This window comes from Triturus cristatus, chromosome 8 (genome assembly GCF_964204655.1).
Source record: "Triturus cristatus chromosome 8, aTriCri1.1, whole genome shotgun sequence".
In the NCBI taxonomy this organism is placed as follows: domain Eukaryota; kingdom Metazoa; phylum Chordata; class Amphibia; order Caudata; family Salamandridae; genus Triturus; species Triturus cristatus.
This window is the reverse complement of record NC_140591.1, coordinates 1,108,653,582-1,108,681,321: the sequence shown is the minus strand read 5'-3', so window position 1 is coordinate 1,108,681,321 and position 27,740 is coordinate 1,108,653,582. Positions and strand designations below refer to the sequence as shown.

General features: G+C 47.2%; 1 protein-coding gene across 5 annotated transcripts in view; it reads left to right on the top strand.

Moving 5' to 3' along the window:
* BEND2 (BEN domain containing 2) overlaps positions 1-27,740 on the top strand; it is a 354,255-nt gene that overhangs the window by 115,410 nt on the left and 211,105 nt on the right. For 4 of the 5 annotated variants that reach the window (XM_085622663.1, XM_085622661.1, XM_085622662.1 and 1 more), the window contains exon 2: positions 18,857-19,018. The exons of the other annotated variant lie outside the window; for it this stretch is intronic. In XM_085622663.1, coding sequence (XP_085478789.1) covers positions 18,952-19,018 — 67 coding nt within the window. In that variant the 5' untranslated portion in view covers positions 18,857-18,951. The remainder of the gene's footprint in view (positions 1-18,856; positions 19,019-27,740) is intronic. 5 annotated transcript variants of the gene reach the window in all.

Sequence of the window (27,740 nt, the reverse complement as noted above, 5' to 3'; positions counted from 1 at the left end):
TGGATGGGGTCGAATTTGCTTGATATGAAATCCAATATAGAGTCCTTGACGTCAGCAAGTAAGACATTTAGGGCCTCATACATCAAACTAAAAACTGGTCGCAAATGGGCAGATTTTCAAAATCTGCCCCTTTGCGACCATTATTTTTGCATTTCGGACGAATCATCCCAAATGAAAAAAATCGCAACTTGCGATTGCATTTAAGGAATTGCAAATTGCGATTCCTTAAATGCAAAGCTAGAAGCAATTAAAAATAGCAATTTCGCTATCGGGGGTCGCAAATTACTGGAAAAAAAACAGGTCCGTAATTTGCAAAAACTTTGAAAGTGCATTTTTTCAAAGTTGCATGTTACACACACACATGCCCTTGGGATATGTGTGTGCGCACATTACAATTTCAGGGGTGCAACAGGGTGTCCTTTTGGCACCCTTGAAATTGCATGCTCAATTTGCGAGTACCTATTTGGTACTCACAAATTGCGCATGCAATACCTATTCATTCCTATGGGCCTGTAGGCCCATAGGAATGAAGGGGAACCCATTCCTTAATTGCGCAATGAAGGAATCGCAAAAGCCTACCTTGATGCATGTGCCCCTTAATCTCCTAGAGCGAGCATCCACTTTTACCTGCTCCTTATCAGATGTAGTAGTCGGGGTTAAAGTGCGAGGCCTTTTGGATTTAGAACTAACTTCCAATCTTTTCCTTTGCCTAACTGATCCCCAGTTATCCTGCTACCCACGTGTGAATTTGATGCCTCACCTAAAGACAGTGTAGATGCAAAAGTACTAGATGTTGCGACCACTGCGGTCTCGGTACTTAGCTTGTTATTCAAAGGGGGGGTGATTTCGTTATTTGTGCCACAATTTCGATCAGTCATAAGAGCCTGTTGTAGGACTTGGGTGAACATTTGGAGGCGAGGAAAGTGAAAGGCGGCATTCTGCCAGCTCGATTTCATTTGAGAAGACTACAACTGCACGCTGCAAGAAGCCATCCAAGGTAATCCCTTTGCTTGCCAGGGAGGCCACTGCGGTCTTACGTTTCCCCATGCTTTACAAAAGCAAATACCAGAAGTTGGGGAAAAGATAGGGGGGAATAGTGTCACTAAGCAAGCAGGGAGAGTGGCAGTAGATCAGTCCCGCCTCCCTTTTAAACGGGTTGAATATATTATGACAATAAGATAATATTCTTTAGGCCCATATAGAAGACATAAAACTCTTACCAAGCGTATTCCTTTATACAGAGCCAAAGGGTTGGCCCTGCCCTACCTCTTCTTGTCAAGGACGGGCCCGGGCATGTCCAACGCAGCGGTGTTCTGAAAAGCGCTTTTTAGTGCTCCTCTGTAGCACAGGTGCAAGCGGTGATGAAAGGGGCATCTCCCAGGCCCTGTGGCAGACGGGGACACGTAGTCCTCGTGCGCTTCTCTCCAGTTCAGTGGGGCTCTGAACTGCGCTTCATTGTGCTCCTCTATGGAGCAAGCAGTTATATAAGGGGCCGTCTCTCTGACCCCGTGGCAGGCTTAGACACGTAACCCTGGTGTGCTTGTCTCCCTGTCTGTTTATTTTTACAACGTATACTCAGTCTGTTCTTGCATTTAACCGAGTACCTAAGGTGAACCCTGCCAAATGTTTCTGCTTATTGTCTGACTATAATCAGGACCACTGGAAATATGCGCCAGGAGAGGACAGAAACGATAAATTATGTGGCGTAATGTGGCACATTTTGTGATAGTATTACTTTATTATTTTGACATTTGAACTTTATTAACACTGCCTTTGCAAAAATGTCATCTTGTTAGTGCCATGTTAGCACTCAAATACAGCAAGAAGGTAATAAACGATGACCAGTCAACCTTTGCGCTAAAAGCCTTGCACTGTGCAGCAACCCATGTTGCTGCTTTTTAGGTCGAGCATCAGCGCACATGCGCTGTCTGCAAGACCTGCTGTAATCAATGCTGCTACTCTATTCCCGCCTGCTGCTCGCCATAGGCTCAGTGCAGCGTTTGTCTTCTTTCCTATCTCCTAATTCGTCCATGCAGCGGAAACCTCACTTCCGTTTAAGGGCGAGGAGCACCGGCCAAATACAGTTTACATACACTATCGTTCTTTATTTGACGTTTGCAAGAACTCTTTTTTTTAAAATTGGCTTCTGTCAGTCAATGCTTGCTCTTGCATACTATGTTCCTCCCTTCTGCTTTGTAATAAGCCCTGCCCCCACCCACCGCATACTCCACAAACAACCCTCTCTCCTGTTGCTGCTTCTGCCATGGCGTTGAAGTTTTTGTTTTTAAACTTTAAAAATGATTTGTTGAAACGCTTTACAGCTCCTCACTTCTCATGTGTACTCTGTAATAATATTCCGCTGCTGCTTTTATTGCTTTATTTTCCATGTTGTTTACATAATTTGAGTGTGCGCATGAAACAGTCCATGCACGCGGCAACATAGGGCACAAACAAAACATGGGGCGCTTGCAGTGTTTCCCAACTTTGAGGGTTTCTTTCACTCTCCATCAGAGACACAGTGTTCAATTTGAGTTTTTTGTCTGCAGGCCTTTGGGGCTGCAAGATAGCAGCAGCAGCAGAAGAAATTCCTCTGGTGGTTTACTGTTCCTGCTGAGGTTCAGGGAGAGGTCGGCGAGTCTGACTGTAGCCCCCGCCGTGCTTACACCATTTACCCAGATTGCCCAAAAACTTAAGCAGAGGCACCCTTGTGCACCTCGGTAAACAAGCTTTGCGGCGGAGGAAAACCTCTTAGTAACTCTGAGTACCACAATGTCCCAAGGAGGTGGCAGTGTACCAGATGGGAGTAGACGTGGTGTCTGTGAAATTGGACAATAGGTAATTAACAACAGATATGGGTGAATGGGCTCCAGATTGTGTGTACGTGTATTTGTGTGTGCATTATCGACCATTCAGGGCATATGCATTACTGAGGGCAAACATCGCAGCTCTGAGTCGTATATACAGAGTCATGCAAATTTGTACATTATTTTTGAATAACTACTCCGGATTTCCCATGTTTCGGCAGATTCCGTGGCAGTTAAAAAAACACGGGGGCCCGGCCGTATTGTATCAGCTGCAGTTCTGCTGCAGTGCCCGGCACAGTACGGTGCGGTGGACACTTGCACTAGGAGAGGGGACTAGGTAGAGTACTATATAAGCAATGCTACTCCAATATCTTTGAGTCCAGTTTGCGCTATAAATAATTTAATTTACTCTGAACGGTGCTATAAATAAACCAAAGGTTTGCAAATTGCATCACTGAAACCCAATCGGTATGGACTTCTTATCTTAAAGTAGCCTAACACGGTAAGTCGCTTAACTAAGAAATAACTGGTAGACTCTTTATACAAAGGGTGACCCAACCAATATGGACTTTTTATACCAGTGTAACTTCATGTAGTCAGTTGCATTGTTGAAACCCAACCAACATGGACTTTTTGTATTGCTTGTAGCATCATGTAGTAAGTCGCACCATTGAAGCCCGCACAATACAGACTCTTTATACAACAGATAGATTCATGTACTAAGTCTCTTTGTTAAGATCCGACATGTATGGATTCTCTATACAAAGGGCTGTTTCTTGTAGTGAGCTGCTTTGCTAATACACGACCAGAATGGACTCTAACTCTAGCAAATGCGAGACATATTGCATTGCAAATGCTTGTTTTAGTAACTTTTGATCAGTTTGAGATAAAAACAAAGTGGGTTGTTTTTTTTCTTAAATCTGCAAATTATGTAGCAGGTGATGGGTTATGTGGAAAATCCATATTTATGCAAAAAGTGCCTTAGAATCTCATGATTCCAGTGGCCCTGACTATAATCAACTCTTACTTGGTTCAATCAATCAATCAATCAATCAAGAAATTTGTATAGCGCTCTACTCACCCGGAGGGTCTCAAGGCGCTTGGGGGGGGGGGGGGGGGAAGGTCTGCTACTGCTCGAACAGCCAGGTCTTGAGTTGCTTCCTGAAGGAGAGGTGGTCTTGGGTCAGACGAAGGTGGATGGGGAGGATGTTCCACGCCTTGGCTGCCAGGTAAGAGAAGGATCTTCCTCCCATGGTGGCTTTTTGGATGCGTGGAACGGCGGCGAGGGCATGGCTGGTCGATCGTAGCTGATGGGTGGGAGTGTAGAAGGTCAGGCGGTTGTTGAGGTACCTGGGGCCCAGGTCGTGGAGGGCCTTGTGTGCGTGGGTGAGGAGTCGGAACGTGATTCTCTTGCTGACGGGGAGCCAGTGGAGGTCTCTCAGGTGTCCGGAGAAGTGGCTGTGTCGGGGGATGTCCAGGATGAGTCGTGCGGAGGCGTTCTGGATTCGTTGGAGTCTTTTCTGAAGTTTGGTTGTGGTTCCGGTGTAGAGGGTGTTCCCGTAGTCCAGTCGGCTGGTGACGAGGGCCTGGGTGACCGTCTTCCTGGTTTCGGTGGGGATCCAACGGAAGATCTTACGGAGCATGCGTAGGATGTTGAAACGTGATGATGAGACGGCGTTGACTTGTCTGGTCATCGAGAGTGAGGAGTCCAGGATGAATCCCAGGTTGCGTGCGTGGTCCGTTGGTTTGGGTGCACTGCCAAGGGCCGGGGGCCACCATGAGTCGTCCCATGCAGAGGGTGAAGATCCGAGGATGAGGACTTCCGTCTTGTCTGAGTTCAGTTTCAGGCGGCTGTTCATCATCCATTCGGCTACGTCTTTCATCCCTTCGTGTAGGTTGGTTCTGGCGGTGGCTGGGTCGTTGGTGAGGGAGAGGATCAGCTGGGTGTCGTCGGCGTAGGAGATGATGTTGAGGGTGTGTTGGCGTGCGATGGCCGCGAGGGGGCTCATGTAGACGTTGAAGAGGGTGGGGCTGAGTGATGATCCTTGTGGTACGCCGCAGATGACTTCGGTGGCCTCGGATCTGAACGGGGGGAGGCGGACTCTCTGGGTTCTTCCTGCGAGGAACGAGATGATCCATTCTAGAGCCTTCTCTTGGATTCCGATGTTGCTGAGGTGCTGCACTAGGGTGCGGTGGCAGACAGTGTCGAACGCTGCGGAGAGGTCCAGGAGGATGAGGGCCGCTGTTTCCCCGTTGTCGAGCAGGGCTCGGATGTCGTCAGTGGCTGCGATGAGGGCGATCTTGGTGCTGTGGTTGGCTCGGAAGCCGGACTGCGAGTGGTCGAGGGATCCGTTCGTCTCGAGGAAGGCGGCGAGCTGTCTGTTGACGGTCTTCTCGATGACTTTGGCAGGAAACGGGAGGAGCGAGATGGGGCGGTAGTTCTTGAGGTCGGTGGGGTCTGCTGATGGCTTCTTCAGGAGGGCGCTGAGTTCGGCATGCTTCCAGCTCTCCGGGAAGGTGGCGGTGTTGAAGGAGCAGTTGATGATGTCCCGGAGTTGGGGTGCGATGACGGAGTCTGCCTTGTTGAAGACGTGGTGGGGGCATGGGTCGGTTGGTGATCCGGAGTGGATGGTGTTCATCGTGTGGATGGTGTCTTCGGTGCTGACTGGGGTCCAGGCGCGGAGGGTGGTGGTGGGGGGCATTGATTCGGTGGTTGGGTGCGTGGTCTGTGCGCCGAAGCAGTTGTGTATGTCGGCGATCTTGCTGTGGAAGAACGAGGCGAGCGAGTCGCAGAGTTCTTGCGAGGGGGTGATGTCGTTGGTTCCGGCGCTGGGGTTGGAGAGCTCTTTGACGATGCTGAAGAGTTCCTTGCTGTTGTGTGCATTGTTGTCTAGTCGTTCCTTGAATGCTGTCTTCTTGGTGGTGTGGATCAGCTGGTGGTGTTTGCGGGTGGCGTGCTTGAGGGCAGTCATGTTGTCTGTAGTCGTGTCTTTGCGCCAGGCTTTCTCGAGGGTATGGCAGTTCTTCTTGGAGTTCTTGAGATCGTCATTGAACCAGGAGACTTTCTTGCTGCCGGGTCTGCTGGGATGGTTTTTCAAGGGTGCCAGGTCGTTGGCGCAGTTGGTGATCCACAGTGTGAGGTTGTTGGCTGCCTGGTTGGGGTTCGTTGAGCTGGCGGGAGGATTCTGGTTCAGGGATGTGGTGAGCTGGTCGGTGGTGATCTTGTTCCAGCTCCTGCGGGGAACCTGTTGCGGGTGGTGGTAAGTCGTGGTCCTTCTGAAGCTGAAGTGGACGCAGCTGTGGTCTGTCCAGTGGAGTCCGGTGGAGTAGCCGAAGGAGACGTACTTGCTGGAGGAGAAGACTGGGTCAAGCGTGTGGCCGGCGTAGTGGGTGGGGGTGTTCACCAGATGCTTGAGTCCGAGGTTGGCGAGGTTGTCCAGCAGGGTGGTGGTGGTGTTGTCGTCGTTGTTGTTCTCCAGGTGTGAAGTTGAGGTCCCCTAGGAGGATGTAGTCAGTGGAGGAGAGGGCGTGTGGGCTAATGAAGTCTGCGATGTCTTAACTGAATTGCGTGCGAGGTCCTGGGGGTCTGTAGATGAGGGTGGTCTTGGGGTCGGCGTGGATCTGGAAGTGAAGATGTTCGGTGGCTGTGAGGGTTTCCTCGGAGCTGGTCGTGATGCGGATGGTGTTCTTGTGGACGATGGCGATGCCTCCTCCTGTCTGGTTGACGCGGTCCCTCCGGGTGATCTTGTATCCGTCCGGGATGGCGATGGCGATGTCGGGCGCTGAGGAGGCGTTCATCCAGGTTTCTGTGAGGAAGGCGACGTCTGGCGATGTGGTGTCGAGGAGGTTCCAGAGTTCCACGGCGTGCCTGTGGACGGAGCGCGTGTTGAGCAGGATGCAGTTCAGGTGGTTGCTGCTAGTGCTCGGCTTGGCGGGTGTGGGTGCGGTGCGGGTCCGGATGCAGGAGAACTTGCAGGATTGGCAGGTGAAGGGTCCGTGGGTGCGTTTCGGGGTGGCTCGGTAGCAGCCAGGGGTCCGGCCGGTGTTGAGTGCGTTGAGGGTGGCGGCGTCGTACGTCAGCCGGGTGGGGTGGCTTCTGCGGGGGCCAGGGGTTCTGGCGCTGGGCGCGGTCCAGGCGTGGATGGGCGCAGACGAGCTTGCCTTTGGCGCGCCTTTGGTGCACAATCGGCGCGCCCGCTGCGCGGCCGCTCCGGGGGCGTCATAAGAGGGGAGGAGGGGAGGAGGGGTCAGCTGGGAGGCGGGAGGGAAGAATCCAATGGGCGTGGGGGGGCCGCACGGGAGGCAGCGGCGGGAAAAACGGGGCTGAGGAGCCCGGCGGACAAACCACTCACTCGGGGGTACAGGAGAGAGAATGGGGCGGGCAGGCACACGGGCACTCAGGCAGTCCAGGCGGGGGTACAGAAAAAATAAATGGGGCAGGCAGGCACACGGGGCACTCAGTCCAGGCGCAGGCAGTCCAGGCGGCGCTCGAGCAGGGTAGGAGAGCACCGATCTGGAGGGAGGAGCAGGAGGCAAGAAGACTGGCAGGCGGAGCAGCAGCGGTGGGGAAGTGACCTGCCCGAGGGTTAGGGTCACTGTCTCTGCCGCGCTGCGGACACCTTAAGAGGGGAGGAGGGGTCAGCTGGGAGGCGAGAGGGAAGAATCCAATGGGTGTGGGGGGGCGGGGCCGCACGGGAGGCAGCAGCGGGAAAAACGGGGCTGAGGAGCCCGGCGGACGAACCATTCACTCGGGGGTACAGGAGAGAGAATGGGGCGGGCAGGCACACGGGCACTCAGGCAGTCCAGGCGGGGGTACAGAAAAAGAAAATGGGGCAGGCAGGCACACGGGGGCACTGAGTCCAGGCGCAGGCAGTCCAGGCGGCGCTCGAGCAGGGTAGGAGAGCGCCGATCTGGAGGGAGGAGCAGGAGGCAAGAAGACTGGCAGACGGAGCAGCAGCGGTGGGGAAGTGACCTGCCCGAGGGTTAGGACTTGCAGGGCTACATTGAGGATGAGAAAATCTGTTCTTCCCTGTCACATAAAAACAGAGAAGGCGTTCATCTCACTTTTGATAGGGGACTATAATAAGAACCTAGATAAACTCCATCTATTAGTTTAAGTGCCATTAAAATCAGCAAATGCTGCATTAGGGATTTGGCACTCCATTCTCGAAAAAAGACACTTTGCTATGCCACAGCTGGAAGTACATTCATCAAGAAAATACATGCAATAGACACAACTGCAGTAGAAACAGCTCTTTGACACATCCTCAGTGGATGGATACCAATCATCATCCTATGTTGGAAATATGCAACCTAGGTAATTTTGATCAGAATAGCAGCTGACCACACAGTCTGAGGATGAGCAGCAGAAGAATCCTGTTGCCACATGCCAGGAGGAGAAACACAAATCACCAGTGTATGCTCAGAGAAGACATTAAGCATTAGACATTAGTAGCCCTCGAGTATTTCCTGTTGTTTTCAACCTTTCTTGCTGACACACTCTATTTTGAATTATCATTTTTGTGATTAGAGCCTGTCTCCTGCTAATTAACTCCTAGCAAGAATCAGTGGCAACGAAAACACTCATGAAGATTCTTACAACTTGAGACACTAATCATTGGGATCACTGTGATCAATGCCTATCTGTTTTTTGTGCTCTTTACTCCTCACGTGAATCCCTGGCAATGAAAGCACTCCGTAAGCAGACTCATACAGTTTAACCAAAAACGAAGTGCCTGGATGCAGTTGAAGAAATCTATGTGCTTGGAGTAGAAGCACTAATCACCAGTGTATGCTCAGAGAAGACTTAAAGGAGTGGACATTGGCAACCCAAGAGCATCCACAGACACTTTTAACCTTTTTTGTGGGCTTGCTCTTTCTAGAATCATCATTTTGTGATCAGAGTTGGTCTCTTGTTCATTAATTCCTAGCTTGAATTAGGGATGTGGAATTCCAATAGCCTGATGCCCAGGGCATATTGTTTGGGGTCAAGGACAACAAGTTTTCATGTGTATTTTGTCACTGGGACAAGTAGGCCCAACCCCCTGCAGCACAAACCCGTTGGCTGCCAGTTTGCAGTACCACATTATGGATCAGGGAAGGGCATTGTCTGGAGTTAATGTAATATTTTTGCCCATATGTTAATGGTGTTCAAACTTGTATTTATGGTTCATTAATTGAAAGCCTTTATTTTTATGGTGAGCGGTCTAAGTAAATATTGTAAGCTCTGACTGCACTACTGACAATGGTTCCCGTATAAAAACAAGCATTGATATAGCCAACAGGGCTCGCCTTTGGGACCTTATAGGTGGTTAGTCATGCAGCACATTATCCTGGGTGCTGTGCCGCCATGGATTAAAGCATTATCAGGCTTATCTGCACCACTTTTACATCTGGCGGCTTCGGCCCGAGTCCCCTTGAACTCAGAGGAGTCAATTGTCTTAAAGCTGGCTTTAATTGGTGCACATATTCAGAGAAAGAGTAGCAATTTAACAAAAATACATACATTCCTGCCTTTGGAAGGCGAAGCACTGCAGTTGGAAAAGAGAAGGGGAGACTGGGGAGGAGTATTTCACTATAGGCGATAGAAGAAATTAAAGTTGATAAATATTAAAATAGCTTGGACAAAGGGAGATGGCACTAGTGAATGTGAATCGTTAACATGTATGTCTGGTGCAGCAGTTAAAAATACAAGTGTATTTATTCTGTGTTAACTACATTACACAAATGAGAAATTAACCTTCACGAGATTGTGCCCCATGAAATATGCTTCCAAACATTCTCGCCATGCCATTTCTTTCGCCAGCTTACACATCGCCATTAGTTTCTACTAGATGTAAGTGGCTGCATATGACATTGGGAGCATCTAATAGTTTACTATAGCGAAAATAAAAATTGATTAATTTGGCATTAGTGACTAGCAGCGTAATTTCTAAATTTTATTTCACCAGTAGTATTCCCCTTGAAAATTCAGCTGCACGTAGATTTTGCATCTCCCATAACACAGACACGAGAAACGGGTGAAGTGAAAACTATGTAGCGATCTGGAACTGTAGCCAAGACCAACTCCGTTTCACAGAATGGTGCACAAGCCGTCTAGTGAATTGCCAAATGAATGCAGGAGGTGGAAGGCGACATACAGAGCCGTTGTCTCAATCTGCTGCAGGGATCTATGACTCTGGAATGCCATATTTACAGACCATAACGTATGCGCATCACGGACAAACGACTGTCTTGTGTGTAAGAGTGCAGAATAAAGGTTAAAATGATGAAATGATGGAGTGTGTGATACGTTCGCCGATAAACCTTGCGAAGTAAAAACTGTTATTTTCATCACCAGGGAAGTGGAAGAGGTGTGGCGCTGCGGTCAGGGCGACTGACGCTGGAATCTGGGGATCACAGTTCGATCCCCGGCGCCGGCGGCAGATTAGCCCAGCACCATGTGACTCTGGGTATTAGCTTGCTTAATCTTCCCGACGGCCCCCAGCACCTAGAGACCCTTGCGGGTGATTGTTCGCGCTTTACAAATGTGGATTATTATTATTATTATCACCCGCAGAAATGTTATTCACAATATATGCAGCGAAATTGCTTCAATTGGTGCAATATTGGGCTCCAGCCAGTGGAATGAACTTGAGAAGGAAAAAGTTGCTATTTGTGTGAGAACAAAGGGAATGTGGACAACGGGAGGGGGGTGGGAGCATTGTGAACACGGACAACGGGTGGGGTGTGGGAGCAAAGCAACAGAAAATTAAACAAGCGCAGCCGCAAAAGTGAAAGTAATTAGCAACCTGATCCACGACGAGGGAGGAATGCAGCTGCCACCCTGCGCACAGCTGCTCGCTCCCGAGAGCAAACTGCCGTGGGAGTGAACCTTTGGGGAAGAGGTGGGACATGCACCCGCCTTTGGCCATTTGCGTGCTTTCATTTTTTTTTTTTTTTTTTTTGGTTGTAAGACATTTATTATGAACAAATGAAACAGATGTTGTACACTGCGTCACGCCAACAACCCGGAGGCAGGCCGCTATCTGGTAGATTATACAAAGATTACATGTAAATATCTTTAAGGCCCTCATCCGGCCGGTGGATCATTCAGAGGTAAACTTAAGATACAATAAAATCTGCAGTGTGTACTGTGCATCTCTAGCGAGTAAACGGTCTTACTTTTGTCTCAGTGCTGCTGACAATTGAAAGATAGCGAAAGTCAATGAAGCCGCCTCCGAATAAGCAGCAGTCAACCACCCGCTACAGCAGCCTATAAAAAGGACGTGTCAGTCAGCACCATGTTTCTCCCAACAGGACCCCCCAACAAGCCAAACCAAAAACGTCAAACATAGGTGCAAGTACTTGGAAACAGCGTTCGTACCACATTTCAGTTCACCAAGGGGTCGCGCGGGTCCGCCACTGGTCTCCCCAATAGAGGGCCAGCCATGTTCAGGGCGGGCTCGGAACGGTATCCTGGCTGTGTACGAATTAGCGACGGACGGGCGGGGTGGGGGGGAGGGGGGAGGGCCAATGAATTATCCACAGTCGGCCCAGTGGGGCGGGAGGGGGTGGGGGGCAGGGGACTCTATCCGGGTCAGTGGAGGCAGTAAACGCAAAGCTTACGTCTGGGCAGTTCCTGTCAGTGTACGCGCGGGGGCAGCGGGACCTCTATCGTTAACCTACGCAGCGCGCACCTTTAGCCCATGTCGTCTGAAATACTAGTAGCACGTGAGGTACCGGCGGAGTCAGGGGCCGTGCGTTCTGTAGTCCACTGTACAAACGGGCCCCATATGTCAGTGGGCCTGGAAGCGGTGGGCATGGTCTCCCAATAGTGTGTCAGTTGAGTGTGGCCGTAAGTCACATCTCTGATCCAGCTCTCAAGCGTGGGGAGGGCCGGCCTGCCCCAGTGTATAGCGATCTGTCGTTTGGCGTATAACAGGAGTAATGCATGTAGTTTCCTGTCGCAGGGCACAGTGTGCTTAACATACCCCAGTAATCCCAGCAGTGGAGACGGTGAGTCCCTCCTCCCCGTGATTTGATTGATGGCATTGAAGATCCCTGACCAGTATGCCCCCAGCTTGGGGCAGCTCCAAGCCACATGAAGAAAGGTGGCATCGTCACCCCCACATTTCCAGCAAGAGGCGTCCTCACGTATACCCATGCGGCGTAGTAGCGTCGGAGTGCGGTAGTATCTGTGTAGGAATTTGAAGTGGATAAGCCGCAGTCGGTAACTCGGTGATAGACCTGTGAGTTGAGCGCAGCAATACTCCCATGCGTCATCCGGCAACTGGTCCCCCAGGTCCTCAGCCCAAGCGGCCTCGGCCGCGGCTACTGTCACCGGGGCTTGTTCCTGCATGCAGTTATATAATCTGGACACCAGTTTTTTAGGGGAGGGCCGTGAGAGCAAGTTTTGCAGGGCTTCTAGTGCGCAAGGCTCTTCCGGGAAGCACGGTCCTATCTTCTTGCAAGATTCCCTAAGGGAATGATATAGTAATGTGTCAGCAAACGTGCAAGGCTGGGCATCCCCATCCGCAGGCATCTCGAAAAATGAGCCATCTGGATATAGGTCAGCGAAGGTGAGAAGTCGACTCCCACGGATAGTGAGGACGTCACCTCTTGCCGTCAAACAAGGCAGCATCGGGTTGCCCCTCAGAGGAACCGCCGGCGCATAAAGCAGGGAGAGACCTGCTCGTTTCCGAAGTTCGCGCCAGGACCAGCGGACCATTTCCACTGTGTCTACATCACGCGACGGGCACGTAACCTCTCCATATAGTGCCACTCGTAATGGCAAGGGGGCGACTACTGCCAGTTCCACCGCCACATGCGGCTGGTAGGGGGTTGGGTAGGCCCAGAAATGTAAGAACTGAGCTTGTGCACAGAGTGAATAGAGCTTCAAGTCCGGGGCCCCCAGGCCACCCTGTCGGAGCGGAAGCGTGAGTAGGTCCCAGGAGACTCTGGCCTGGCCGCCGGCCCACACCAGTTTCAGCAGTAATGAGCGGACCCGGGTGTGGAAGTGCGTTGTCATAGGTAGTGGCACGTTGACGAACAGGTACAAGAATTTGGGAAGGACCACCATCTTGGCCAGAGCAATTCTAGCGACCAGGGACAGTGGTAGCTTATTCCAGACTTCGACCTTTCCTTCCAGCCAGTCCACCGCCCTACCAAAATTCAGCGACCACAACTCCTGTACATCTCGGCTGATCCAGATGCCCAAATACTTGACAGCTTCCGTCTCCCACCTGAGGGGGTAGTCAGGGGCAGGCCTAACAGTGCTCTCCGTAAGGGGGAAGGCCACTGACTTCGACCAATTAATGGATATCCCTGCCAAGCCCTCAAACCTCACAAATTCACGAAGTATCGGGCTCAGGTTGTCTTTAGGGTTCAGGACGTACAAGGTGACATCGTCCGCGTACATCGAGATCAGTAAGCTTCTAGCACTGAATCCGATGCCCCTGGCAGTATGGTGCTGCCGAACTCGAGCCGCTAGTGGCTCCATCGCAATCGCAAAGAGGAGCGGGGAGAGAGGGCAGCCCTGCCTAGTACCCCTCGAGACATCGAACGGCTTGGAGACAAGACCATTAACGCTCACTCGGGCTCTGGGTTTCGTGTATAGGAGCTTAATAAGGGTCAGGAAGTTTTGGCTGAATCCCATCCGCCTCAGCACACAGAAGAGGTAGGGCCATTCTAAGGAGTCAAAGGCTTTGGTGGCGTCCAAAAACACCACCGCTGCCTGCACTGACGGGTGTAAATAGTGAAGGACCGAAAAGATCGTTCTGAGATTATGTGATGTTGCTCGGCCAGGGATGAATCCCGATTGATCTGGGAGCGCTATCATCGGCAACATCGGTTGCAATCTATCGGCAATAACTTTTGCGTATATTTTGGCATCTACGTTGATGAGGGACCGGGGCCTATAAGAGTCCAGCTGTTGGTCGTCCTTGTCTGGCTTGAGGAGCGTGACAATGAGAGCCTCACGCATGGAGTCTGGGAGGGAACGTGACTCGAGAGCCTCGACAAACATAGAGTGTAGTCTCGGCGCTAGTTCAGCCACGTAGGTTTTATAAAAGGAGGTGGTCAGGCCATCTGGGCCAGGAGCTTTATTGGCCGGCATGCTTTTAATCACCTGGGCGATATCTTGCACTGTAACGGTGAGGTCCATGTATTGTCTGTGATTGTTATTGAACCACACAAGTGCTATGGAGTCAAGGAAGTCCCGTAGTGACGCCGGTGTCGTGGGCTGTCTCGAGGTGTACAGAGCAGCATAGAAGTCTGCGAAGGCGCCTAACACCGCCTCTTGGCCTACCACCAGACGTCCAGTGTTATCATAGATAGTGTGTATGTAGTTCGACTGTGTGCGAGGGGCAATCAGTCTGGCAAGAGTCCTGCTAGGCCTATCTCCCTCCCCATATCTGCGCGCCTCTGCCTGCCGCCCTAGAAACCGCACCTCTCGCTCCGCCTCCTCATTAAATGCCAACAGCTTAGTTTTCAGAGCGCCAGCAGTCGCCAACGCTGGGTCGGAGCTAAAAGCAACATCCAGGTCTTTAAGTTCCCCCTCAAGTTTAGCTAGCGTGTCTCTTATGGTGCGTAGGACCCCTGCTTTACGTGCAATACATTGACCCCTTATAACAGCTTTAAATGCATCCCACACAATGGCTTCAGAAGTGGCTGACCCAGCATTCTCAGTAAAATAATTAGTGATATCCTCTCTTATCTCCTCTACAAACACAGGGTCTGTGAGTGCGTGTGGGGGAAGGCGCCATTGGAACGCCCTATGTACAGCGTCGGGGGGATGCAATACCAACACACACGGAGCATGGTCTGATAATGATCTAGCCATAATATCAACATTTGACACCCATGTCGCAACTTCAGGAGACACCAACCAGAAATCGAGTCGCGACCAAGCAGCCTTATGAGAGGTGTAGCAGGTCCCTACTTTGGCACACGGATTTCTAACTCGCCACACATCTGAAAGTAGACCCTCCCTCATGATATCAAAGATCGCTTGGCGCGCTCTAGTGTGCTGCGGTCTACTCACACCTGTGCGATCCGCGTCATCGTTTAACACAACGTTGAAATCTCCCCCCAACACGACCGCCTGACAATCCAGCAATACAATTTTCGCCCAAACATTTCTAAAAAAGTCAGGATCGTCCACATTCGGGCCATAGATTGCAGCTAGGACAATGGGTCGCCCCTGTAAAGCCCCATGGAGCAGGACATATCTACCCTCCGCATCCCTCAACTGCGAGTACTCCCGCCAATCCAACCCTCTGCGAATGAGTATAGCTACGCCCCTCGCATAATTTGAGTAAATGGAAGAGTAAACGTGCGCCCATCTGGAATTCTTCAATCTAGCTGAGGGGGTGACATTCATGCGTGCTTTCATTATTGAAAGCCACACACAAAGGCCAATCCAATGTGTGGGAGGAGTCAGACCCACACAGAGAAGTTTGGAGTGCTCACAATAAGCCTCCCATAGAGCAGCCCTTGGGCGCTGTGCTAGGCTCGACCTAATGAGTACACACGTTTTCAAAGTTTAGCAATATGAGGCTATGTATAATGTTCCCAGAATGCTCTCTGATTTGATGCAAACATTTGCAGAAGCTTAAAAGCAAGATTGATGATTCTTTGCTTTCAAAATAAAATGTTCATAAAAAAATTAAAACAGGAAAATAAAAACATTTTGCTAAAGGATTGTAAAGTTTCAAGTACCATTACTTTGCAGCATCATTTAGTAACATGTGTTGATGCATGCTTGTATTTCACAAAAATATTCATAATGGAAAATCAGTGTAACCAGTTTCAATAAGATTATGGGAAACAAAAATAAACAAGCATCGGCAAAGCCAATGGGTCTGAAATTGGTGGTCAGCTATTTAGTTTTGTCCATGTGTGACTTGTTTTGGTATGGTTTTTGTAAAACCTTATTGGTGTAGGAGCTGCTGGACCATCACCATTATAACAAACATTGGCAAAAGCAAAAAATGTTTTTTTAGTCTCTAAAAGAACACACTGCCACAGTAGTTACTGGCACCAAACAAAACTACTTTGTGTGCAGGTATGCTCCTGTGAAAGAGTGGGATGCTGTCACTCACAGTGAAGCCAGCCGATACAGAGAGAGAGACAGAATTTTAATAAACACAAATGGTCACAGTCAACATCAGACCAAATTAGGGGCCCAATTATTAAAGAAAGTCTCAAAAGTGCACCCATGGTATACGTCTTTGCATTAAGTGCAGCTATACGGCTTTCTTGAATTCCTAAGAATTTACAGAAGTAGGACAAGAAATAGTACTCCTAGAAAATATTTGTGAACTGCATTTTAGCATGAGCAAATATTAATGCGTAGATTTGCTCATGTGAAAATCTAAGTGTGTGCAAGTTCACTTTCCCTCCAACCACTTTTTTCCCAACTCTGGAAGAAGGTTTACATCTGCCATTGTCAGGAGTAAAGCTCCAACATTTCTCAGTATAGGAAAAGATTAGAGAAGAGTTGTTGAAAGCCCTTAAAACATGCAAGTTAGTAGGGTTGCATGGACTCAAAAGGGCATTCTAACCCTGGAACTATTGCTTACCACTATCTTCAGCTCCAGTATGTAGATCCGTGGAAACGTGGCAACATAAGGGGATTGCAAGTATTCAAACACTACTATGGTATGAGCCCTGGCATAATCACAGAGGCTATATCAGAGCTCCTATATAATGATATTGCTGCCATAATTCGTCGCTGCACTATATGGCACCAAAGGGCAAGTGTATTTTTTTACAGGACGAGTAGATTGATGAAGCAACCAGCCCCATGGACAAGTAGATATGTTATTAAATTCCACACCCCTGTTGAATCTGCGCCAATGAAAGCACTCATAATACAAACTCAGGACATAAAATATTCCATGTTTGTTTACTATGATGAAAGTCTATCTCTTGCTCGTGATCTTCACACATCACATGAATCTGTGCCAATGAAAGCTCACCATAGGCAGACTCTCACAACCAGTCTGCCAACAAAAATACCTGGATGCAGGTGAAGAACAAATACATGCTCAGAGTAGAAACACAAATAACCAATGCTTGCTCAGAAGAGACCTTAAGCATTGGACACAAACATCTCTGAGCATTTCCAGGCTGCTGCAATGAAAAATAATGCCCAAAAAGTACTTGCTTTCTGTACAGAACGCATGATAGTCATAAATATTCAAGGGGAACTTAATTTTTGAGACACTACCTTGCTTTGATGCCATAATGCTCCACTGATCATGTTGCGCAACCCGCCACCTCCCCGTAACCCCAAAAAAAACATATAAACGCTGGCACAGCGACAAGACCACACCCACACAGGTGTTTTGGTGGCTTCACAGGTTTCTCGTGACACGTAACCCTTGGAGTGGTAAGATGGACCTCCATCTCTCTCTCTGCCTGCCCCCTCATTTCTGGATAGTAGGTAGAATAGGCAAACGCTAACTTTTTAAATTTGAATTCTGCCAGATTGTGACTACACGGATGTGTCCTACCAGCCTGAATATAGTGAAAGGATACACCCAGGGGCTAAGAACTTAAACAGGATCATAGACTCACACGATGTGTTAAGAAAATTATACACACATCACCTTTGCAGTGTTACTGGGGAATATTACCTTCATTTTCACATTATTTATGTCTGTGTTGCTAATGATTGGCTGAATATGTGTATGCAAAGGGGTGATAAATTAACCCTATTGCATTAAGATAAATGCAAGAAGCATGAATATACACGCCTGGAAAACTATGTCCCCGACTATATATAAAGGAGCACTGAAGAAAACTGTTGGGCATACACGGAACAAGCATGCCATTGCATTCACTATGAGAATGTTTGAGGTTTCACACATTCCTCACAAACTTACTCAGAACAATCTGAGTTAATGATTTTCTGTTTTTGTCTTGTTTTTATCTGTCCGTGTATTAATGGTTCCTTGTCCTTTTGCTCCATATTGATTCCGCGGCAAGGCACAATTACATGCCTCTCCACTAGGGGCTCAGGCAAGTAGGCCAGCTTAACTTTTTTGTGTTTGTCTTATGTCCTGTGTTTGTGACAATTGACGAGTGACAGACGCGACATCACAAACCAAAAATAGCAACAGTAGATTAATAACGGGGATTCACCATTGATCCTGATGAAAGACTGGAACCCTACAAGGGCAATGCGGAAGGGCTGAAACATGTTGACCTAACACAAAGGTTTAGGGCTAGTAACCCTTTCTTTAATGGACTCGAATGTTATCCACTTGATAACCATACCAGTAGTATCCCAAATGAAGTGAAAACGGGGTAACCATAAGGTAATTTTAATATTCACTCTCCCCGTCACGATTAGAACATTATTGAAAGAGGTTTATTGGGACCCAATTATGGAGCCTGACACCAATAGGATGTGTGAGGGTCCGCAATAAAAATATTTAGTATTTCTATAGTAGCATTCGGACCTTGTCACCATTTTATAATTGAGCACAGGAAGGTAGGATATCTTTTGTAAGATTGATTTGAGGTAGGGAGACCGTATCCTACAGTCCCCATAATGGAATCTTTTCTTTCTCCCCTCCCACACTTTTGTGTGGTTTTTGTTTGATTGTAAGCCAGAACACGATAGTCATAAATAATTGAATGTCTGATTCCTAAGTGTATGTTTTATGTTAAATAGTACCTAATGCATTGCAGTGTTAGCTCTCCTTAGAAGATGGAATGATACAGCAAGAAGCCAATAGCCTGAGATGGGAGAGAAATACTCTTTTGGGACCAAGCCAGAACCCACTCTGTGCGTGTTTTTTTATTTTATTCTTTTAAAGAAATGGCAACAAAGGGTCTGAAGAGAGCTAAAAGGGCCTGTAGCCAGGCCTAAAGGTAGCCAGACCTAAAAAATGCCTGTCCTGGGCGATCTAAAAAAAACCTGTGCAGCCTTTAGTTTAACACATGATTGACTGAATAATATGAAGCCTCATGTCATCACTTATAACGTGTTTGACAAAGTCCAAAATAATGCCTCCCAGATTACATAACCTGAAATGTTTATATTTATTTTTATTTTCCAGGTTATGTTGCTGTAAAAAGTGAGGATGACGATGATGATGCTGTTCTAATTGAGAGTACTCCTGTAGATTTACAGGCTGCACATCCTGCGCAAAATATGAATCCAGTGGGACAAAATGCTCAAGCGAACCGTGAGCACCACTACATAACTCAACCTGCTTACGGTAATAATTATTATTTACTGTAGTTTAAACAAGTCTTAGTTTGGCACCATTCTCTAACTACCTTTGATCTGCAATGTTATCTTGAAGGATTTATTTCATTTGCATTCATGTTTCCACAAAGCCATTTGCTAGGCTTATTAAGTTTGATTGTTGTAGTCTTTGGTGTTGGTGCAGTAAGCATTTCTTAATTGGTAAGCAAACCTGGAGCCTTCAAAAGGTCTCTATGCGCTACGATATTAAATAAGTTCAATAAATAATCAAATTGACTGCTCCCTGTGAAGCAAGGAATCCAAAAATCTTATTGTGGCCCACTTTTCAGATTGGAGAAAAGGCAACTTTATGTTGTACAGGGGTGTGGAATTTAATAAAATATCTATTGGTCGATTGGGACAGGTTGCTTCATAAATCTACTTGTCCTGTAAAAAACCTGATTGTTCCTTTGGTGCCATGTAGTTCAGCAACAAATTATGGCAGCAATCCCAGTATATAAGAACTCTGGTAATAGCCTCTCTGATTATGTCAGGGTTAATACTATAGTAGAGTTTCAATTCTAGCAATGTCCTTATTTTGACACCTTTCTGCAGATCTACATACTAGGGCTGGAGGTAGCAGTATGCCCATTTGAGTATGTGCAAACCTTCTAACTTGCATGTTTTAGGGTTTTCACCAACTCTTCTCTAATCTTTTCCCATACTGAGAAAGGTTGGAAACTTACTTCTGACAAGAGTCAGAAGTAGAACTTCTTCCAGGGTTGGGGAAGAAGTGGTTAGAGGGAAAGTGAACTTGGAAGCACTCAACAGATTTCCGCATGAGCAAATCTACAAATGCAAATTTGCCCATGCTAAAATACAGTTCACACATATTTTCTAGAAGTACGATTTACTGGTCTGTAAATTCACATTAATTCATGAAATATGTCATTTTAATGCAAAGACATATACCATTGGTGCACTTTTGTGACTTTCTTTAAGAATTGTCCCCCTAATTAGATCTCGCATTAACCAAGACCTTTTGTTTTTATTTAAATTCTATCACTTTCTATTCATCATTTGGCTGGCTTCACTGTGAATGATCGCAATCTGCTCTTTCACAAGGAGCATATCAGCACACAAAGTAGTTTTGTTCAGTGCCAGGAACTACTATGGTAATATATGCTTTTTGAGACCCAAAAATATTTTTGCTTTTTGCCAATGTTTGTTACAGTAGTGAGGGTGCAGCAGCTCCCACAGCAATAAAGTTTTACAAAAGCCATTTCAAAACAAGGCATGCATTTCAGCTAACCAAAAGACTGCTATCACTCAAAAAAACAAACAAGCTGCAGCCTGAAGGGGAAGGACTTCAGAACCAGAGGGATTTCCTCTCTTGAGTGGGAGAATGAGACATTAACATCCTCTGCTCTGTAAAGGTAGAGCAAAGGATGTGAACATTTGGTCCTCTGAAAGAAAGAGGGTAAAGTCAAATTCCAAATGTGAGCCTGCAGCAAATCCTTTTGGTACTCACGTGTAGAAAAATCGACAGTCCAAGCTGAGAGCCACCCATTTACCACTGCAGGCTGTACTTGTCTGTTAGCAGTGTAAAAAGGCCATTTTAAACAACAACATAGTTACTAGTTTTGAAGTCAACTGTAAGTCCACATTTAAGACTCATGCACAGCTAGCTACTCAATGGTAAATCCTGTAAATTGAATGTTTGTTTTATTTGCAACCAAAGAGCCAACAGGAGTTTGAAGCCATATTTGTAGCTGCAGTTTTTTAAAAGTGGCATTTCACTAACTTCTTAAACGTTATTCAAAATGCCAGAAAATAATCATGCTGGAATTTTATTATAGATGTTGCAAGCATAGCTTTTATACAGTTGTTCGATTTCTTTTTTTTTAAGTTGACCAGTTGGTGATAGTTGGCAGAGCCCTCTGTGTCTCAGATGTACACGTAGGGAAGAGATCTCATGCAACGTTTCACACCAGTTACTAAATATAGCCTTTCCTGTCTGGCTTTTGTGGACTCAAAAAGCATGCCTTCATTCAAGGAAGGGGGCCTCAATCAGGGTGATTGTAGATCTAAGTCCAGAATCTTACTGGGAGAAGCTATACTGAGTAAAAGTTTCCCTGTTCTTGAGGAGAACATAAAGGGAGGGAAATTTAAGTGAAGCTTAGAATTACCATTTGGATATTTATATCACATTGAACTCTGAGATACCTTTTGCTGTAAAGTGTTAGCTATAAAGTGTTAGCTAATGTAGGAAATGTGTTCAATGTGGTAAAACCTAGATGGACCCTTTAGTCTGATTTGTTTAGAGCAGCTCATCAGTAGCAGCTTTGGCACCACTATAGAAATTGCTGCTAAGCCACTTTTAAATACGAAAACTGCTTGAGAAGGAAGGAGTCAGACTGCCTGGAATTACAACAAGGGCTGACTCATGCTTCATCTTGAAATTCTGGACCCAAACACTTTTTTGAAGGCCCGGACAGCTGGACTCTTACTGTCCCACAGCGAAAAGGTAGTAAGGAGTTTCACTGACCAGCCTGCCTGCTGTGGAAACTGCTTTTCGGAGGAGAAAAGTGTGGAAAGTCCAAGGATCTAAGACTTTTGTATCTGCCCAAAAGACAACCAGCAAGACCAACGGTGGCTGGGCTTTTGGTTGGGGGTGGGGTGTTACTCAGTACACTCCCTATTAGACCTGGTATTCCCCAAACCTTTTGCCTTTACCCTCCTCTTTTTGCTGAAATTAGCTTTTGTTGGCTCTAGGACTCTGCACTTTACAGCTGCTAACCCGTGCACAAGTGCTTTTGCTCTCTCCCTTAAACAACATAAAAATAGTTTCCCCCTCCTTTGCATATTTATTTTACTTAAAAGTCCTCTGCAGAGTGGTATGCCAAATATCCAGGGTCTGTAATATATATGCTACTAGTGGGCCTGCAGCTCCTAATGTGCCATCCACTGAAGTAGTCCCTTAAAACATTTCCCAGGCCTGCCATTGCAGCCTGAACACAGTTTTAATCTGCCAATTCGACTTGACAATATAACCCTTTTGCCAAGACTTAAACTCTTCTTTTATTGCGTATGTCATCCCTAAGGTAGGCCCTAGGTAGCCCATAGGGTAGGTGCATTATAATTAAAAGGTTATTAAGTTGTATATGTCCTGGTAATGGACAAACTCCTAAATTCGTTTTTCACTACTGTGCAGCCTTCCTCTCCCATAGGAAAACATTGGGTTACCTTATTACATTTAATAAGTGCTAACTTTTGATTGGGAACAGATTAACATTTCATGTTTGGTGTCTGAGAAATTGAATGAAAAACCTCTTTAATGGTAAAGTCAGATTGTAAGTTACAATTTGAAAATGCCCGTTTCAGAAATTTGGTAATGTGGCTACGAGAGTAACCCATAAATGCTTAAACTCAACAATGGCACTTATAGGTATCATTCACTTGTCAATAGAAATTAACAAGCTAGAGTACCACGGCATCTAATGCAATCATACATTGATTAATTCAACAGACCACCATGTTTTGCAAGTTTTATATCCATATCATTCATGTAAATTACTTTTATAAGAAATTCCTATAAGTTCCCTTGTGGAGTTTAAGCAAACATTTAGAAAGCTGGCATTCTCCTGCCTTAACTATTTGGTTCCTGCAGCCTTTACCTGGGTCATATGACTGGGTGTGGTTGGCAGTTGGACTTTGTTTATTTCTCCCAGACAACCACAAAATAGAGGGATTAGGTGTGCCTGGATGGGCCATCAACTGGCAGGATGGGAGCGGGCAGAGCTGAGCACAGACCCACAACTGAATAGGCTGTGCTCTGCATTCACTCAAGACTTGTCACCCTTGCATTGTTCATGCATCCAGCTTGGAGCCAGGGCAGAGAAAGCCGGAAACTTTAAGCACTTCAAAGGAAATGCTCTAGAAACGTCTCTGACTTCAAAGAAGGTACCAAGTATAAATATTGGACCCCTAAACCCACTCTTCCTTTAAATTTCTGGACATGTGGAAGACCTCTCAGAGGACCGCCGGCTGCTGTGTACTCCACAAGACTGCTTTGCTGCACCTGGAAGGACTGCTTTGCTGCCTGTAGCCAGCCTTGAACCCTTAGAGGTCTGCCCTGCTCTTTGAGCCCTGTTTCTGCTGTTGAACCAAGGACTACCAGTGTGACTTGAAGGACTAGTTGGCTGGCCTCCTGATTAGAACCTCAGGGACAGAAAAGGCTCCAACCATGTTTAACCCGCACCTGGACCCAGTCTGAGTGAGTCCTGACCCTACCAAAAGTGGTGCCCCTCCAGTCCTGGTCCCTTGGTGGTGGTGCTAAAAGTGCCTAGATAACCAAAATCCAAACTCTGGGACGTAGAACATTTTTGGCTAAACCTGCTCTGAGAACCAAGAGAGCACCAGGACCAATCTGCTCATCTGTCTACCCAAGGTGCCTCGCATGTCTGCCTTCACTGCAGCTCCCGCTAGATTCTTCTCCGTAATAGCAAATCCTGTCCTTGGGGAAAGGAGCATCCGGCTTCCTGGAACACTCATTGGCTACAGCCTCCAGCTTCGCCTGCTGAAGATTTTTGACTTCTAAAAAAGTAACTTAGTCCGAACGAAGATATTTTGTATTGTATTGTATAAACTTTTATATAGCGCAGCTATCACCCAACGGGTATCCTGGCGCTTGGAGACCATGATGACGTACAGCGAACAGAACGACTGGACCACTGATCAGGAATGTTGCTACCTGTTCCTGGCAAATAGCCAGGTCTTAAGGTTCCTCCTAAAGTCCAGCAAAGAATCAGCTTGTCTAAGGTTTTGGGGGATCTCATTCCAGAGACGTTCTGCTGCCGTACCAAAAGCCCTACCTCCCATCCTTGCCAGCTTTACTCTAGCGATGGACACCAGGCTTTGGCTGGTGGACCGGAGGAGTCTTTTGGGCTCGTACCAGGAGAATCGCTCTCGTATTGGTAGCGGACCTATATTGTGTAGTGCTCTGTAAACCATACACAGAGATTTGAATCTAATTATGTCTTTGATGGGCAGCCAGTGTAGGTCCCTCAGCGCCAGAGTCGCGGAGGAGCCGCGCTGTCTCTTAAGAGCCAATTTAGCTGCCATAGACTGGACTCTTTGCAACCCCTGCAGGATGTATTGGGGAGCACCGAAATACAAGGTGTTGCAATAGTCCAGTCTACTCAGAATTATGCTTCAGACCACTAAGGGTCTTGCCTCGCTTGGTAGTAGAGGAAGAATTTGCCGAAGAGCTCTCATCAGGGCAAAACAGATGCTGATTGTTTTGTTGTCCTGGGTTTGCATCTGAAGGTCCTCATCCACCATGACCCCTAAGTTACGAACCGTTTTTGCTGCCACTATGGGGGCATCCTCTGGCCTAAACCTAAATTCGCCCATTAAGTGTTGAGACATTTTTGCTGCAGAACAATACAACAGCTCTGTTTTCCCGGCGTTGAGCTGTAAGGAGTTAGCCTTCAGCCAGTCTGAGACCCGCCCCATACATGCCTGAAAGGAGCTCATAGGCAATGCATGCTTTCCTTCGATGGAGAATAGCAGTTGGATATCATCGGCATAATTGACCACGTCGATCCCATAAGATTTTATAATAGGGATCAGGGGGCCTAAGTAGACATTAAAAAGAATCGGGCTGATTGCCGAGCCCTGGGGTACTCCATAGCAGACCGGGGACCAGGGGGAAGCAAATGGCATCATAGTAACCGCCTGCTGACGATCTGACAGATAGGATTGTAGCCATTTCAGGGCACATCCCTTCACCCCCAGTCTCTCCACTCTCGCTACCAATACAGCTTGGCTAACCGTGTCGAATGTGGCCGACATATCCAGTAACACCAACACTGAAGAGTTCCCGCTGTCGGCTCGCATTCGAAGTTTATCCAACACGGTTGTCAAAGCGGTTTCCGTCCCGTGCCCCGGCCGAAATCCAAACTGGTCCCTGTCCAAGAGATGGTTTTCTTCAGGGACTTACTAACCATCGTTTCCAGAATCTTAATAGGAAACGGCAAGAGAGATATGGGGCGAAAATTGGCTGGTATTGTTGGATCTAAGGACGGCTTCTTCAGCAAAGGGGTAACTGTCGCCTGCTTCCAGCATTCTGGCACTACTCCTTCATTCAGGGATTGGCAGCATATTTGCCGCAGACGCGGAAATAAATCAGGGCCATACTCCTTCCAGATCTTATGAGGGAGAAGATCAAGGGGCGATCCGGGTGATATCTCCTGGGCTATGCTATCAAAGAGATCCGCAGTGAGGGGTTGAAAGTATTCAAGAGATGTATCAATTCTAACTTCCTCATCGGTCAGCAGGGTTACAATGGTACCCTGGTCAAACCCTCCCACAATTTTGGCAACCTTGTCAACGAAGAAAGTGGCAACTTCGTCGCAAAGATTTTGTGATGCCTGAACTCTATTAGCCATGCACCCAGGATTACTAAGGTCCCTCACGATATTAAAGAGGGCCTTTGTGCCATTGGGCGCCTGTAGGATAGAGCTAGCATAAAATTGTGACTTAGCCCCCCTAATGGCCTGCTTGTATTGAGCTTGTGCTGATTTTGAAGCTTTTTTATCTGTTTCTGAGTACGACCTGTGCCACCTTCTCTCGTCCTGTCGGCAACCCGAGCGTAACAATCTCAGCTCCTCACTAAACCAAGGGGCCGAGGGTGTTCTCCTAACCTTAAGCATTTCCTAGGGATACATCCATCAAGGATATTGTTGACGAAATTACTATATCTATTATAGTTCTTCTCTACTGACTCATCCGGATTAAACAGAGTTTGTTTAGGAAAGAGAGAGACTGGGTCCTCTTTTGAAAGTTTTGCCCAGTCTATCCCCCACCGGAAGGTAGTTTGGTCTTTCCTAACCAGTGTAGCTCTAGGTATAGTTATCCTAAAGTGTATCAGAAAGTGATCGGTCCAGCTTAACGGTAATGTATTAAGCACCTCTTACTCAGACTGTTTAGCAAAGACTAGATCGAGCATATGCCCTCCCTGGTGGGTTGGCTCTTGAATGAGCTGGTGTAGGCCAAAATTCTCACAGGTTTGGCTCAGGGCTTGCAGATGGTTCCCCAGGCTCCCAGTATCCCAGAGATTGAAGTCTCCTAAAAGTAACAGTCTGGGGTGTGTCAGTGCTAAGGCGGCAATGGTATCAAGTAATGCCGGATGTTGGGGATCTGAACCCGGTGGTCTATAGCATACCAGGCCTGTCAGCACTCTCCCTTTAGGCTCCTGCAGAGTAAAGCCCAAAAGTTCATAACCAGTTATCTCATTTATCTGTAACGGAGCACAGTCCCATTTCTCTTTAAAAATTATCCTTACCCCCCCTCCTCTCCCCGTTAAGCGTGGTTTATGAAGGATTTTATAGCCTGCTGGACACGCAAATCCAATCTCCACTAAGGAGTCTGGGTTAATCCAAGTTTCTGTAATAAATAGAAAATCTAGATCCAAATCTTCCAGCAGGTTACTAATCTCCTGATAATGCTTTATTAGGGACCTGCTATTAATCAGGCCACATGTCAGAGCACACTGGTATTCCCCTCGCCCTCCCTTACCGATGTTAAGCAATGAATCCTTGGAGTAGCAGATCCTACCTGTGCGAATTTGGGCAGCGTTGCTAGCGCTAGGCGCGACCGGTGCACGGACGGGCGCAGACAGGCTTCTTAATTAGAGCCAGCCACTTGAGCGCTAACCAAGATGGCGCTCGGTGGGTGGCACTGGCTTAATGGGGTCTCGTGGTCGTCTCGCTAATAGCGATGTGGTGTTCAATTTTATAGTGCAAGTGAGTGGGCAGTACACAATTTAGCAATATTAAAATTATTTTCGCAACAATCAAAACAATTAAAACAAAGTGCCAGCAATGTTAAGGCCGAGCGCAGCGCTTGTACCTACTCTCGCATCAGCGAAGGGCGTGGTGCAGCGATGCGTCAATATAGCTAAACCAGGTGCAGTTTCCAAATCAAAGAATAATGTGTTCTGAAGTCTGCATTAAAACTCGCTAAGCGTCTCCTTCAGTAGCCAGGCGCGCTTGCCACATTTTCACCACAACTTCGTCTAGCGGCTCCCTGATGGCGAAACTCCCTGAACGGACACCGTCTGCAGCCTTGCCCTGCTGAACATTACCTTCTCAGAACACTTTTCTTCAAAATGTCTTCCTAATCACAAGGTAAGCACCAAACGGACCTAATCTGCTCTTTGTATCTGACCCACATTCCATCGCGGTCAGCCATATTTTTTGACGTAGAACCAACTAGATGTCCGTGGTTTGCACTTAAATCTTTTAGGCGCTAGTTTTTACCATAAAATTAAAAAAATCTCAACTTTGGTTCTACGAGTGGATTTTTGTTGTTTTGGTGTCAAATACTTTATTAAACTGTACTCTAGTTTTCTAAATTAGTGTGGGATTCTCCTTGTGTGTAAAGTTTTCACTTTATCGCTGTTTGTGTACTGCATAAATAATTTACACATTACCTCTAAGTTAAGCCGGACAGTTTTTGTGCCAAGTTACCAGCGGGTTAAGCACAGGTGAATTTAGTGACCTTTGTGTTTCACCCGGGCTAGGATTGTGGTTGTTCCTTGCATAAGGATAACCCTCCCATTTAACCAACCACCACATTTCTCACCCCCTCAGGCATTTGGGGACTTTTGAAGCACAGGTTTAGCAGTCTAGAACCAGTTGTGAAGATCTGGACATTTTCATGCATCAGCTTCTTTTTGAACAAGGACA